The 16,618-nt window shown below is 37.0% G+C and overlaps 1 protein-coding gene across 2 annotated transcripts in view; it reads right to left on the minus strand.

Annotated features, from left to right (window-relative positions):
- Positions 1 to 396: 396 nt before the first annotated feature.
- The window catches only part of LOC113237770 (synaptic vesicle glycoprotein 2B-like), a 41,416-nt gene continuing 25,194 nt past the window's right edge, over positions 397 to 16,618 (minus strand). The window contains exons 2-10 of one of the 2 annotated variants that reach the window (XM_026474414.1): positions 14,611 to 14,769; positions 8,405 to 8,567; positions 6,547 to 6,668; positions 5,463 to 5,707; positions 3,270 to 3,418; positions 2,039 to 2,210; positions 1,506 to 1,789; positions 1,252 to 1,379; positions 397 to 701 (exon numbers count right to left, since the gene is read on the minus strand). In XM_026474414.1, the coding sequence (XP_026330199.1) occupies positions 637 to 701; positions 1,252 to 1,379; positions 1,506 to 1,789; positions 2,039 to 2,210; positions 3,270 to 3,418; positions 5,463 to 5,707; positions 6,547 to 6,668; positions 8,405 to 8,567; positions 14,611 to 14,769 (1,487 nt within the window). In that variant the 3' untranslated portion in view covers positions 397 to 636. Of the gene's footprint in view, positions 702 to 1,251; positions 1,380 to 1,505; positions 1,790 to 2,038; positions 2,211 to 3,269; positions 3,419 to 5,462; positions 5,708 to 6,546; positions 6,669 to 8,404; positions 8,568 to 14,610; positions 14,770 to 16,618 lie in introns of those variants that run through there. The other variant, XM_026474415.1, reaches the window with a different exon arrangement.

Below are 16,618 nucleotides of genomic sequence, written 5' to 3' on the forward strand. Positions count from 1 at the left end.
ATGACTTATTTTCTCCATTGTCTGTTGCTCGATGTCTTGTGAGTAATTTAACTTAGTAGTATGCAGGCTTTTACGTTTCTTTCGCGCCGATGAATATTTTTTACCGTAGATGTACATATCTTTTTCATGTGCCTAATCTTGTTTAGAATTTGTTTTTTTTTTTTAATTAAAATTTTCTGACAGTAAGTTCTCCATTTCCTGTTCAGCAGATGCTAAGTCTGATTGCAATTTGAATATTTATTTCATCTGTGTTGTTAATATTCAATTCTGGGCAACTTCGTTGTAATATGCAGTTATCATTTTTCTGGTCCTGCCATTCCCCACATGATTCATCACTTGATAAGATGCTAAACGTATTCTCAATTGGTATATTAACATGTACATTCTCTCTGACGGTTACGAAGTTTTGCGGTGTTGAGAACTGAGGAGTCTTAAAAGTTGGAGGGGGTGTGGTCATAGGCGGTGGTGTATGAAAATGGTCATCTTCCTTTTGACCGTGCAAAAAGCACGAGTTGCATTTCCAATTTGCCTTACTTCCCGCGCTCATTAAACAAAATAGCTTGGACGCGTTAGTACAATCAATATGATATTGACCCTTACACACTACGCAGCAGCAGATTTATCAGTCAATGCACCTCATAGCGCAGTAGACGTGATCTTGGATTTGTCCGGAGGCAGAAAACATGCCGCTACTGCGCTACCTGCAAAATGGAAGAAGAGTTGTAATAATGTAATAAACGATTCTTTTTTCGACCAATCTATTATGACTCTGCCCATGGTTTTAGGTGATATCAACCACGTCAAAAGTTTTTTTTTATTGACACTCGTGTCATTTGCAGCCGAACTCAAAATATCTCATACCACACGAGTTAAAAATCACGAATAAGAAACACTTGCTCTGTAAATACGGAAGCAATAGCCGAGAATCAAAATTATTAGATCACGAGCAACTCTCGAAGCACGAAGTCTGTGGTTACAGCCATTTTCTCATTATGGATGGCCTATAGACTTGAGTTTTGATCAGAGCTAGAACCATAGAGAAGTAATAGTCTATTTCTAGAACTACGAATGTAATACAACGCCATTTAACCCGGGCCCGTCTTTTTGTGGACGATCCTTGAGAGGGAGTCCCGTAATCATCCATAGTGGGCAAACGGTCGTAACTTAGGATTTCGTGCTTCGAGAGTAGGGCCAATGTTCAAGTTTTATCTCAACGTCATATACTTGTCATAGAATAAAAATTATACTAACTGAAAACCAGCAAAGACCATAGGTAAAATGTGACCTGGCAGTTTTCGAAAAAGACATTCCCCACGACGTTGATACCCACAAAGGCGCTGCTTCTACCCACCATGATGCCGAGACATTGCACCATACCTCTGAAATATGCAATACAACTTTTAGCAATGAAGGAATATATCGGAAAGAAAACATCGGAAACAAAGTGACTTAATTTTTAGTTAAATAAATAACAAAGTCCCTGCCGTTTGAACAAATAGACTCACCTATAAGAAGTAGGGTATAGATCCACAAAATAAGAAGCCAGTATTCCCATTCCTAGACAAGTACATGTAAACACAACGAAGAAGAAAACACTAGATATTGGTTCTGGAGTCAAATTCAGACAAACACCACTTAGAGAGGATAGACTTAGGATGGATACAAGGACTGCTTTGCGGTAATTAGGGAGATAGGAGATGACGAAGTTGAGGAATGAAAATATGGATTGGGAAGCGATGAGCGTTACCATTACGTTCTCTTCTATTGTGTAAAGACAAATTTCTGTATCCTGAAAAGAAAAATAATGCCATCGTGTATTGTACATCATTAAACTGATTATTTATGTCATTTGTCTAGGTCTTTTATGTCTCGTACAACTTTGATTATTTGCAAACATTGCATTGATTTGTATAGATTGATTTCCAACTTCGAACTTAAGTGTGTGTAACTTAAGTGAACAGAAAAGTAAAGGTCAAAACTTAGGTTGAAAGAAGAAACTTTTCAAAATGTGTATGGAAACAAACTTCTGACAACTTACAACGACAACAGTAGCGTTACTATTCGTGCCATTAACCACATCGACAAAGGCGTGCTCAGTCTGCTGCTCACTGGAGATAAGCGAGCAGATATTGTTACCCGAACCATTATTTTCCATGGATAATCGCACCAGGTTCAGGATATGCGGCAGCCAGGTCAGAAAGCTATTATTTCTGGAAATAAAAATGTTTTACTTTAATTTCCCGAAATTAAAAGATCTATTTTGGTATGCTCTATGTTTAGCCCATAAAACACTGCTGCTGCATAGCATTTAAAACAACAAATGTATGAGAACAAAGTTCACAAAATGGAGAGGATCCATACATCTGCAGGATAGACGTGTCTTCACTAGGAGCCATCTCGCGATTCCTTTTGGGAAATGAGATCCATATCTACAGGTTTGCAACGTCAATGCCAAACACTGTACAAAGCACCTTGAGTTGATCGATGAATACAGGATCTGCTGGATCTCGGCGGCTAGCCGCCGCCGGCACCGCGTGCTGCGATTTGGGTGACACCAATGCGAGGATAGTTTGGTTGTGGATGAACAGTTCATGATATGTATGTTTAATAATAATAATATAATAATATATTATTATTATTATATGTATGTTTAGCATCAGGTTTGACTGTTTCGTAAGATTTTACGCATTTTAAATATTTTAGAGAACACCGGGCCTTGTTAAGGTGGAGCGCGCGTCGAAAGTTGCTGGAATAACGGTTTGTAGTGCTTACGCCCGCCAATAGGAGACGTTGTGAATGACATATTTGACGTTGCAAAACGCGTGAACTTACACGTATATGAGAACCGGACAACAAACAATAATTAAGTGATGGTTTGACAAATATGAACTATTATATTGGGTTTCTTTAAATAAAATATATAAATGACATAGCAATTGGATCGGTATTCACTTTAATTGAAAGATAATTTTATGCTCGGGAGACGCGGCTATATAATTCAAGCTATTACTTATAGAATAATCTTGAAATCCAATTCTCGTCCACTTTTTCGAGCATCTGAATTCCGTACATCGGTAATAACGCAGCAGATGTTTGATCCCCACAATCCCCGCAGAAAATAAACCATAGGTGTGATATCACACAAACGTGGACTTTAATAAGCGAATTAGATAGAAAAAGAAAGACATGAAGTCTGTTCTATATGCCTCGGAATCGCAGTTTTAAAATAAACATTATATATATATATATAGTATAAAACCTGTTCTCACGTGATGTACACGACGAAGATGATGTAGAACAGCTGCAAAGTTCTCCAGAGATAGGGAGGTCTGAACAAGGGAGCGCTTTGTTCGTACAATGCTCGGTATACTGACATCTTCTTCTTGACTGACTCGTCTTCGAGGATTATGGATTTGACCTGAAAGTTATAGATTGTACATTAATGTTTTGAGTTCTTAAGTTTCGCGATTGTTACACATTAGAAATAAAACTACTGATAGTGCTAAATCAGTCCTAATGCCGCATCATTATTAATGAAAATTGTGGCTGCGTCCTTGACCTTGTTGGTAGGTCAATAGGCTGTGGTGACAAAACACACTGCGGCTTGTGAAGTCTCAGTAATCTGAGCTAGGAACTCAATTAGGAATTGTCTTTCTTATTAACTACACGACGGAATTTGTTGAAATTTTTTAAAATATTAGATTATTTGATTATTTAAGTAATGTTTAAATACACTGATTCGTTATATTGGTCATTGCACACTTTGAAAAGAAAGTGTAAGCAATGGCTACTTAACGTACAGAAATCATAATGTTGCTGGACTAACATGTTATCGTACCTGCATTAAAGCGTGGCAAATGCTTTATTTTGTTTTAAATTTCTTCTTAGTTTATTTGTAACCTAAGTAACTTTAAATGTATGTAAGAAGTATGAACCCTATTTCAGTGCCGTTTGCATTTAATGTTCTTTTACTTGCAATATCGTGTGCTCATCAAAATAATGATTAGTACTGTTGAGGCTGCATCCTTTTCATTAGCACTAAATTTCACATTTCCAAAGCTGTTAACCTTATTATTGTAAATGTGCTTATGAATAAATGTCTTATAATTTTTAAGCATGTTGTCTTCACATCAAGTAGGACACATTCTTATCGTATCATTGTGTTAATGGGCTTCTTGAGATACATAGTATCTCATTGAACCTCAATTTGGGCACAAAGTAGACCAGTGTCGTCAAGTCGAGTCATCTGTATCTGATTTATAAGGAGTTCCATGCTATTCGTGATAAATTCTCCAAGTTGTTATCTCACTTAGACCGATTTAATGGACGTATTTGATCAACTAGCAAAGTGGAGTTAAAATTGTTGATGTTGTTAGGGGTTCGCTCCAGACCATAATCTTGATGTTAAGTCAAAAAGAGGTCAACGATGATGCAAGTTTACTTTGGAGATTCATCGTACTATTGAGCTCATGGAATTATATGTACATAAATGGAGTATAGATATAGGAAGCGTGTGTCATTCCCTGGCTGTGCAAAGTTAGAAGCACAATGCTAAGCGCGTGTTTCAAAATTTTTTGAATATATACCAGGTATTGGAGGTACCCCGCAGTGCCTCGCTATTCAGCTGGTAAAAAAGATACGGCGGAATGAGTACATGGTGCGCACACTCTCCGAAGTACAATCTGCAAAATATACATAAGCAGGCGACTGTATGCCTGTGTCTCAGGCTGTGAGGCAGGCTTAACTTCAACAAGCACTTTATTACTTTCTTTTATTATTGTCTTTCGAGACCTATAGTTAGCATGCTTCAGATGTTAACTAACCATTTTTAACCGACTTCAAAAAAGGAGGCGGTTCTCAATTCGTCTGTATGTTCTTTTTTTGTATGTACGTTACGCGATAACTCCAGTATTTGTGAACCGATTTTCATGATTCTTTTTTGTAGGAAAGGGGATACTTCCATAGTGGTCCCATTTCATTTTGAAGAAAAGCATCCACCTTGAAGGGTGGCTGTTCACGCATGAAGATTCATTTTTTATAAATAGCGCCTAACTTTAATTTAGGAGCAATTACTTTAATGGTTGATTTTGCTATTTCTCCAATTCAAGGCGTTTTTCTCTCAATATACTTTGAGTAGGGAGAACCGATTTTTATTATCTCCAGTGTCAAGTCCTGTATAGTGGCGAACTAGGGGATATTTCAATAAAACTTAGGAAATAGACGTAATTCCACTTACTTTTGAGATCGGTTTTTTTAGTACTCTGTACTGAGATTATTATTACTGTATTTATTGTTCTGTTGTCCCACGTGCTTGCTGCTACATAAGTGTATAAATAAGCATTATTAAACGTTTAACGTTGCCAGGCGCATTTAGCTCGTACGACCAACGACTTTAAAAACATATGTCTATACCGTCTAGATGTTGTAACAAAGGAGTATCAAGTAATAAAAGCAAAACAAACCTTATATTCGTTCGCGCTAGTCTTTCTATTGATAGTATACATAGATTTCAACACGTCCAAAGCCTCGTCTTTCCTTTCCCAGTTGGCCAAGAACTTAGGAGATTCGTAGAAGAAAGAGATGGCAACAGCGCCCACGCCTGAAGGAAGAGCGAAAACGATGATCAGCAACCGCCAGGGACGGAAGACGATTCCGAGCCAGGGAAGTTGTGCTGCAAAGTCTAGCTTGAGGGTTGGGTAGGCAAGTGCTGAAAATAAATTATTCTTATGAATACAGATCCGAAACTATTACTCCTAGTGAGTACTTAAAACTGACAGACAAGAAAATTTCAAGCAAACATGCCTCGTATTTCTAGTGAAGTGTTAAAATTTGATACGTATTCTGAGTTACATGTTATGGTATGCTATAGCCTGTGAGGTTAAATTCTTCTGTCCAAGATAAGGGTACTACATCTACACAGACTTTGTCCAGGGAAGTACCACCAAACATATATATGAGCATTACTGGAAAATGTTAATAAAACTACAGGTACATAGGACTTGTCAACTTTTTGTCTAAGAGCGCGTTCCCATTGTTTTTTTAGTAGCAGTTTAGAGCTCCTTGTGTAAGAATTTGTCCAGGGAAGTACTACCACCTTACTTATATTGCTAACTTACCTATTTTTGCCGCCAAAAAGTAATGTGAACATTACTGCGTTCCGATTTTAAAGGGTAAGTATGGTGAAGTTACAGGTACATGGGACTCAACTTATACCTCAGGGTGTCGAGCACAGTGGCAGTGCCCTTCAGATCTATGTGCTTTAAAGCTCTGAGAGGCACTGCAACTGTTAGGGACCATCAGGTTTTTATAGTGACGTTTTATTTATCGTTAGACGACTGTCGTTCTAGCTCTTCACAGTCTGTCGTCGTAATGTCAAAAAGTCGTGAACGACAATTAATCCTATGTAGTCACGACATAAAATCTTTGCGATTTAAAGTTCTAAATTTCACTGCAATTGTTATGGGCAGGAGTGTCGCGTATCACCAGGCGTATGACATATCTGTCCCCTCACTTGATGTCAGACAAAAAACGGATACAGAATCTCACCTCCAGCTATCGCAGGAGATAGGAGCAGCAGACATGTCATGAGCAGCATATACTTGCTTCTTACTCGCTGAACACATGACTCGCCAACTAAGGTATACGTAGCGGAATTTGCTGCGCAAGAGCTACAACAAAAAGTGCAATTTTTTTATTTATTTACGGTCGTCTGTCTCGTCATGATCATCATATTTAACACACTAGTAGTGGTGAGCAATGCCTCTGAAAGATTGAATAAGATAGTATAGAATACATTTATTTGCCAGAATACAGTAAAGATAACGGTCTTAACTCAAATTAGTACATTGTATTCAACCTGCAAGCACATGTGCAAATATTCATGAGGTTTAATGCTCGTTCTCTACTGTTAATTGTTGTTTGTATTTGAAAAATTTTAAGTATTCTTTATTACTATAGAAGCAACGTGTCAATAGCCATTATGTCAATTGTAATTTAAAAGCATGTCCTAGTAACAATTCATTTGATGAATTATTGAAAATAATACACATGTTGAAACAGTTTTTCTTCTGTACTACTCTCTGGGGTATGAGGTTGATACAAAAGATTCATTCACAAGTTTAGCTTTAGTTTGCCTTTGAATAATTTCACCACAAGTTTTGAAATATTGGGGCTAAGTTTTGACAAATACACAGATATCCCTAATTTATGGACAACGGCACATCAGACTACACATTTTTGTTCGAAATTCGCCTGCAGTGCAACGGAACAAGATACGTCAATATGTAGCTTGATGGCGTGTGTACATGCATGGCAAAGGCAGCATATTTAGTTTTTTAAACAACGGTTTACAGGTGTCGTCGAACCGAGCACCTCCGATCTCCCGAATACACTTCTGATAGTTGAACGCGAAAGTTGTAAAGTGTTCTTTCATATTCTGGCGTACGTGAATTCTTTGAAATTTTTAACAGTTTTTAAAAGTGGGGAGTTAGAAGCTCATGTCTACGGTGTTGAGGCTCTCAAACGGTTGGCTTGATTGTTGTTGTTGTTTATTTGAAGGCAAGTTTAATTGGGATTATTGGCTACATACATATTATTAGCTGTATACTTTACGCCTTTTCCTCATCGGGAATCGAGATGGGCAGAAACAACAGTTTTCCACTTGCTACGGTTCTGACACATATCTTTCGCCTGATCAACATGCATCAGTGATTTCATACACGCTCATCGTTTAAAGATACTCTTTTTTTTTCTGGTAAGCTCGCCTTGGTCGGCCCTTACCAACTTGCCCGCTCACGCTTGCTTTATAAGTGTGTTTCGTTAATCTTCTTTCATTCATTCTCTCTGCATGTCCGATCCATCTAAATGTCCCTTTCTCTTCTTTCTTATCTTTGTCACTATATCTTCTTACATGCCGCAACGCTCTCTTATCACACTGTTCCATAATTTATCCATCAGAGTCACTCCAGCACTCCAGGCTGCCTTACTTCTCAAAGCTCTCATTTCTACTGCATTCATTCTACTTTCGTGCTTCTTCTACCAAACCCAACATTCACTACCATACATAACAGGTTTTTAACTATGTTTGACAAAACATCTGGCCAGCTGTTTTAATGGTTATTTATTTTAATACTTGTGTAGTGGTGTTTATGATCCACTGAGATGATGAAAAGACACCTTAGATATCCGATTTTAAGCCAAATTCACCCGAGCGGTCGAGGTGGAGCGGTTGGAGACCCACCACAACATGAACACGTTGGTAGCGCGTTTTATTTTAATCTCAATGCCATCTAGTGACAAAGCGAGGTCACTAAAGGTATTGTTTTGTTTTCTGGTATTACCTATACATATACATGAAAAGGAGATTCACTTGTTAAAAACTTAATTATAACAATCATCTACTTACAAGCAGACAGAGAGGAACTTTAGTACTCCCAACAGATACCAATTGGGCGATAAGCTGCTAACGCAAGACAGAATGAAGCCGACGTGCATGGATACCGCCAGGGTGAATTTTCTGCCCCGCGTGTCTGAGATATATCCCCAGAAGTAGGACACCAGGAGGATACCTGTAATGATTAAAATCAAATCAAAACAAAATTATAGGGATTTATTTGCAAGTAACATTATCGTCGAGATAACAAGCGTAAGGTAGTAATATAATACGAGTACCTATTTAATAGCACTTCATTAATAATTGAGATCATATTTGTTTTTGTTGAATATTTTTTTTTAGAATAGTTTAGTTATCGTATGTCCAAGAATTATCAATTTGGGCTCACTGTGCGACATCTCCTAGCACACTGTGTCAGATACTATGCCAACTAAACCACGGAACGAACCAGCGAACCTCACGAATTTTTCTATGTGCTTGTTATAATTACTGTATAGAAATTCCTACATTCCATGAATTTAACGAGCAAACCACATCTACGTTCTATCTGTATAAATTTCATAACGTATTCGACGGTTTGATAGTGCTTGACTTCTTAGAATGGATGCATGAGAAAGTTGATTTTCATAACAAACAACTGATGACTGTGAACGTTACCAACACCATTCATATGTTAAAGTCCGATGCAACTAATCTTTTCGAAGCCTTAGTTCGCGTCCATATTACGAAGCAAATCAAAATACCGGTTTCCGCTTCTAACGGTGAAGTTTTTATACCTTATACGGAATTGAACCAATGTTATATACCTCATTGCTTAACTAGTGCCCAATCAGGGTACGCTTACGTTCATATTATAAATCCAACTAAAAATTACGTCATTGTTGCTCTAACTGGCCCATTGCAAACTCAAAAGCTCGCTAACTTTGAAATACGTAATTACCAAAACATGTCCTTCGGACAACGATAATATAGAATTCAAAATTCGCACCGATCACTTAAATCTTGAAGAAAAAGTCAATCTTTCGGGTTTATGCAAAATTTACGAAGACATTTTTCATGTTGAAGGTACGACGCTTATGTTTACAAATAAAATAAAACATTCCATTAAAACAACCGACGGAGAGCCAGTATTTGCCCGAAATTACCGCTTCCCTGAAATTCACAAACAGGAAGTAGCTGACCAAATAAAGAAATTACTTGAACAAAACATAATTCAACCCTCAAATAGCCCATGGTCATCACCTATTTGGATAGGACCGAAAAAAAATTGATGCATCCGGTAAAGTAAAATGGCGTCTGGTGGTAGACTACCGAAAACTCAGCGAAAAAACGAATAGTGCAAAATATTCAATCCCAAATATTAATGGTACATTAGATCAATTAGGTCGCAGTCAATATTTCAGGGTGATTGACCTCGCTTCCGGCTTTCACCAAATAGAAATGGACCCCGCTGATATTGAAAAAACAGCTTTCAGCGTAGACTGCGGCTACCGGGGCCACTACGAATACCTACGAATGCCATTCGGTCTTAAAAACGCACCATCAACTTTCCAACGAGTTATGGACTCCATACTTCATGTCTTGGATAATACACTTGTTTATAAGGACGATATAATTGTGTATAACACTTACTTGCAGGAACACATGGCTAATCTAGACGCTTTATTTCAAAGGTTACGGGAAGCGAATATGAATATTCAAATGGATAAATCGGACGTTTTGACGAAAGAAACGAACTTTTTAGGCCATCTTATAACCATTTATATCTTATAAACATAAAGCCAGATCCAAAAAAAATTGAAACCATACAATAATATCCGGTGCCTAAAACTACTAAGAAAATTAAATCTTTCCTTGGATTATTAGGCTATTATCGAAAATTTATTATTTTGCCCACGTTACCTAAACCTAACCTAACCAAAGCCTTTAACCAAATGTCTTAAAAAAGGTGCTAAAATTGAATTGACTCAAGAATACATTAATTGCTTCAAACATTGTCAAAATATTTTAATGCATGATCCCGTGCTCCAATATCCAGACTTTAATAAACAATTCATACTCAGAACAGACGCATGTGGTGTTGCGGTAGGTGCGGTGTTATTGCAAGGCGCTCTCGGTTCTGATAAACCGATCGCCTACGCATCGCGTACTTTGAATGAGAGTGAAACAAGATACTCAACCATAGAGAAAGAACTTCTAACCCTCGTTTGGGCAACGAAGTACTTTAGACCGTATTTGTTTGGCAGAACGTTTGAAATAATAACCGACCATAAACCCTTGCAATATTTGATGAATCTAAAAGAACCCAACAGCCGTTTAATTAGATGGAAATTGAAATTAGATGAATTCAACCATAAAATTAATTACCAAAAAGGTAAACTAAATTCTAATGCTGACGCGCTATCAAGAGTAGAAATTCACAACCACGAAAATGAATCTGAAACCGTTTCTATTAACCCTAAAGACGAAGACATTGCAGACCAAAATCTATCATTAATAGTTAACGTATATATATAATAGTTAATAAGAATCCGAACTGCCAAATCTGAACGACCTTGACGATCTATACCAGCCCGAAGCAAATAACACGGTTCACTAAGAACTGGAAAATCCACTTTTAGAAATCCCCATTGCGGTGTTTTTCCACGCATTGGACATCCAAATATTTATAAATTTTGTTCTTCATTCACCTGCTAAAACGAAAGTTCTAGAAGTATTCCCTGGTAAACGCCGAATAGTTGCACAAATATCCGAAAATAATATAAAAGAAGAACTTATCAACTTGTTCAAAGACTTTGTGAGGCCCAAAATTAAAAATGGTATTTCCGAAATCACAAGAACCTTATAGAACACGTTCAGTAATTCGGCTATCAAATTAATTTTCTGTAAATGACGTCAGTGACCACGACGAGCAAATACTCATAGTGAAAAGCTATCATGAAGGCAAAACTAATCACCGCGGTATACAAGAAGTAGAACAACGTATCAAAAGATCCTATTATTGGCCAAATATGACAAAAACGATATCAGAATTCATAAATAACTGCGAAATTTGTCAAACTTGCAAATATGAACGAAATCCAAATAAACAGCGCTTTGAAATTGTCCCGACTCCAAAGAAACCATTCGAGGAGCTTCATGTGGATACGCTCGCTGTTAAGGGGCAAAAATTTTTGACAGTAATTGATACATTTTCTAAATACGCGCAGGCTTATGCTTTAGACAGCATGACTGGTGTCAGCGTACTTAGCGCTCTAACAACATTTATGACCCACCATGGCTTGCCATTATGTCTCACTGCTGATCAGGGCACAGAATTCAAAAACTTGCCTTTAAAGGAATTTGCACAACTTCATAAAATCAATTTACATTTTATTAGTGTAAACAACCCTCAATCCAATGGCGCCATTGAGCGTTTCACTCAACAATACTGGTACATGTCCGTATAATTGGTCAAAATCGTCCTGAACTATCCACCAAAGAATTAATGTTGTATGCTATTCTCGGCAATAACAATTCCATACATTCCAGCACTAATAAGAAACCTACCGAAATTATAAACGGCCATCTCGATAACAGAGACCCATTCGACATAAATCTCGTGGAAAAATGCCTGCAAAATTACGTTAATACACACAAAGAAATCACAAAACAATTGTACGCGAAATTAAATTAAACTCTTGAGAAACGTCACGAAACTGTAATGCAAAACGCAGGTAGAGAAGATCCAATAACCTACGAAACCGATAAGCAGTGCTATTCTAAAAACCCTCTCACCGCTCGCCACAAAACTCAACCGCGATACGTTACTCGCAAAGTTAAAAAGGATATAAGTAAATAAGTTTTAGACAGCAACGAAAAATCGTATCACAAACGCAATCTAAAACGACCTCTTCATAACCAACATACTCTGTTGCAGGATGATACTGATTCTCACCCCTCTTATCAATAATCCTGACATTTTGCCTTTTCAATTAGGATCTGCTAAACTACAAAAAGCAGACCATATTTCCATTCATTACTATGAGTTAAATAGGATAAGAGATAGTATAAGTACTTTAGAACGACAGTTATTAAGTTTTGTAGATTATGTGAAAACAGCAAATGCCGACTATTTTTTAAATTTTCGTATTGCTTGTTGAGTTAGATATAATAAAAACAAAATAGAATGCATTAAGCAGCTCTAGTTCTAGGTACAAGAAAGGTCTAATTGATGGGTTAAGCTCTATCATAAAAGGGATCACTGGAAATCTGGATAATAACGACGCGAAAAAGTTTACTGAAGCCATTTCGAATCTGCAAAAAAAAACAAGAAAAGGTCGAAAAATACGTAAATGGAGGAAAATCTTTAAACAAATACTTATTATTTGCATTTAACTCTACTGTGTCACAAATTGCTCATAATTAGTATAAAATAAATTTAAAGATTAATGAAGCATTCAGAGAAATTAACATGACTAATTATAGATTACTGGATTTCATAAATATTAGTAGCCTATTCAAATTACTGAAATTAAACAGTCAGACGATTTTGGAAACTTTATCAACTTTAGAAAATTCGATATAATTTTCGAAATGACAGATAACTGACCCAAATCTAATTAGCCCAGGAAATATTCATTTTATCTCTGAGACTCTCACTACTCTGCATAGTCCCGATGAATTACTTATCACCGCCCACACTGACATCAGAGACTGTTATGACTTAATAGAGACTGGATCTTACTATGTCGACAATATAGTCGTTTTTATCCTTCGTTTTCCCATTATTTATAAAAATATATATTCTTATTTCCATCTCTACACATTACCAACAACAAATAATTCCATAATTATCTCTCCTAAACCTTACCTGGCCATGGAAAAGCAGAGTAAATGGAAGATCACTGCAAAAAGTTCAAAGACATCTACCGCTGTAAAGAAACCTCGTTGCTCTCCTCTCAAGATCACCAAGACTGCACACACCACCTTATCGTTTCTCAAGAAATATCTGCATCCTGCATTTATATCCTGTTTACCACAAACAGACCAATTTGGGAAAAAATGGACGACAAAATTACGTAATAAACTTTCCGCACCGCACTAATATCCGAACACTTCGAAACGGCGAAAGCTATGACCGCTTGAAAGGAACATACCTAATTGAAATTCCGGATGGATGTAATTTTTCTGCTGGAAATATATGTAATTTTTAAGAAGCTTCGAATCAAATTATTTGGATTTCCTGTGAAATTATTGTCATTTGGATTACAAAACGTAACACTGAAAAATAATGAATCACCGCTGAAACTCCACGAGGAGAACAATCCACTAGACCAAATCTACAAAAGTTGAAACTCTATTAGAAAGAGAACGTCCCCTTAAGTTAGAAAATGACTCTACCAAAGAATATCACTATTGGACAGGCCCAATCTACATTTTCCTGGCCTTAGTATGTTCCTACCTTTTAGTCAAAAAAATTTACAATCGATACCGAAATAGTCCGCCAGCCGAAGAGACTTTTAAGGAAAATAGAAACTCTGAAAACATTGAAATGACAGCATGTACCAGTCAGCCCTTCTTCAGCAAAGCTTCAATCGGGCTTCACACTAACCCCGGGGGTATTATATGCTCATCCCTGAATGTAGAGATAAGAAATTGCTGATGCAACACCAGCGCCGGCGTCGCTTATGGCTTCGATACTTCAGTTCCAGTTTCAACTTCAAACTGGCAGGTTGGTTCATTCAACCGAAGATTTTAGTTTTAAGACTCTATTATAGTGCCTTTAGTGATCTTATCTTTAGTTAAGTGACTTTTATAGAATATATTAACTTGTTTAAAACTTGGGGTTGTAATTCGCGCGTGGCATGTGACTTGCCCTTTAAGTTGGAAGCTATGTCCGGACATTGTCGCAGGACACTACGACTTGTATCTCCGGCACCAGATAAGCTAGATATCCTCCGGTCCCTCCAGCCACTTAGGATTATTAGGAACAAGAGAGACGTCGTTTTTGTCGAGAGGGTCGGTAGGGAAGGTCAGTATAATCAAAACAATGTAGAAAGATATGGGGAACTGGTTCTTTCGCGGGTATCCTCATTTCCCTTTAGGTGACCTTGAGTCTTCTACTGAGTATATAGTACAAGGAGATCCCTGGTTTGACTCCCATATCTGAATGTTTAGTGCTTTGGCATGTTTATTGTTTTTTTTTTCGTTCGACAAGGTACATTTATGCGACTTACCAATAAGGGGCACCGAAGCGAGAATTCCTTTCTGCGAAACTGTAGTGTCTAGGTCGCAGGCAATGTTCACCACTAGACTGAAACCAAACAGGTCTACTCCGATCGCCAGGAGAATGAACGCGCACGTGGCAGAGAGAGCGATGTTGTACAAGCCATTGCCTAGAAAAGAAGAAAAGTCGGTTTAAATAGTGAGTTTGTGATTTTTGAATATAAAATTAATATAAATAAACTGAATTTTGTTGACAGTCGTCTATATAGATCTACAGGGGCACTGTGAACGTTTCTTTAATTAGGTTCCTGTTCGATTAAATAAAATGCTTTTTAAAACAGTTACAATTTTGACAACACATTTACATTGCTATTCCTATTGTTTAGGTATATACACGAGTAATGTAATATTGGGCATTCTATACCACCCAATATCATAAGTAATAGAACGCCCAATATTTCGTTCGTCTTTCGCATTATCATCTTGCGATCACAATACGACCGATCACGATACGACCTAACACGATCGTTACTTTCGGATTTCATATTGACTGTAATATTTAAAAGGGAGCATGCCAAAAAAGTTTTGACGTTGGCTCCGCCCATATTTGTGAGACAAATATATGCCTGAAGTTCGCATGACATGCGACAGGAGATGTTGAATTTTGCGCAGTAAAAGTACCAAATTCGTTTTAGCGGAATAACTCTAAAACTAAAGGGATTAAAAAAAATCCGTAGTGATAGTTCTCGATCATGCATAAATATAATTAATTATCTAATTTTTGTCCTAATAACCTGTAGCATTTCGAGGATGAATCGAAAAAATGTGAAAATTAGAGGTCATTTCGTGATTTTTATCTATCGAGGAAACTTTATTGTTTTATGTTTTGGATTAGTGTCTATGCTTGAATATATCGTGTAGTTACTCATACAATATTTTATTTTTAACTTTAAAGAGGATATACCCCTCTAAAATCAAATCGAAGATTAGAAATTTTTCCTCTGCTCCCTCTTAAGTTAAACTAACATTGTGACGAAAATGATATTCCATTTTTGTAACGACTATATTACCCAGAAGACATGTCTTGCATAAATGAGATTCCTGAAACAGATTTACGGAAAATCGATCCTTTATTAAACTCTGATACTCAACGCCATTGAAAATTGTTACCGAATACTATTAAATGCATTATCGGTAGACCACGTAATCGTGGCAAAACTATTTTTTATTAATTGGACTTTTATTGCACGAGAATGGCCTTCATTAGTAGAACTAGGAGATAAAGGTTGTACAAGTTTGTTTACATTGCATAACAAATATAAAGACTGTGATTTAAACTGTGCAAATTACAAACAGCAATGCGCACTTAAAAATGCTATTTTTTTTAAAGATATAGTATTTTAATAATAATATGTACCAGTTTAAATTATTTTCATAATAAATACTGTATTACTCTCCAACACAAAATATTTTATTTTTGGGTAAATAAAAAGTAGGTAAATAGAAAAAAAGTTTTATAAAATTAATTTACAATAAAAAATCTTCAAATGCAAGAAACTCTCGGTCTCGGTCTGCTGTCCGCTACCAGGCTTGCTCGTAGTACCTAGTTGGTTCGAAGCGGCCAAGGTCAGACGTTCTTCTGAGTCACACTTGTCCACAACAAATACATATTTAAAACTTAAGGGTAAATCACCGAAAAAAAAAGAATAAAAACAAAATTAAGCATTACCAAATTAAGCATATGGATGCGGGCAGCGCAGTCGTGGAGATCGTCGGGGGAGGCCTATGCCCAGCAGTGGGCGTTATATCGCTGAGTGATGATGATGATGAAGCATTTCCTAAGTATATTTGCCTACAAGCTAAAACTTACCTAGTTATATCTACACCCTCTATGTTGCACCCTTCTTCGTTCCTATGATCTAGCTCAGACCCAATCGGCCACAGCAACGGCCACTTTCACCATATATTAGATATTGCGCTCCACTATTTGACGCCACATGCACTTCATATCACACGTAA

Source organism: Hyposmocoma kahamanoa, unplaced genomic scaffold, assembly GCF_003589595.1.
Source record: "Hyposmocoma kahamanoa isolate Upper Pololo Valley unplaced genomic scaffold, ASM358959v1 94, whole genome shotgun sequence".
Classification (NCBI taxonomy): domain Eukaryota; kingdom Metazoa; phylum Arthropoda; class Insecta; order Lepidoptera; family Cosmopterigidae; genus Hyposmocoma; species Hyposmocoma kahamanoa.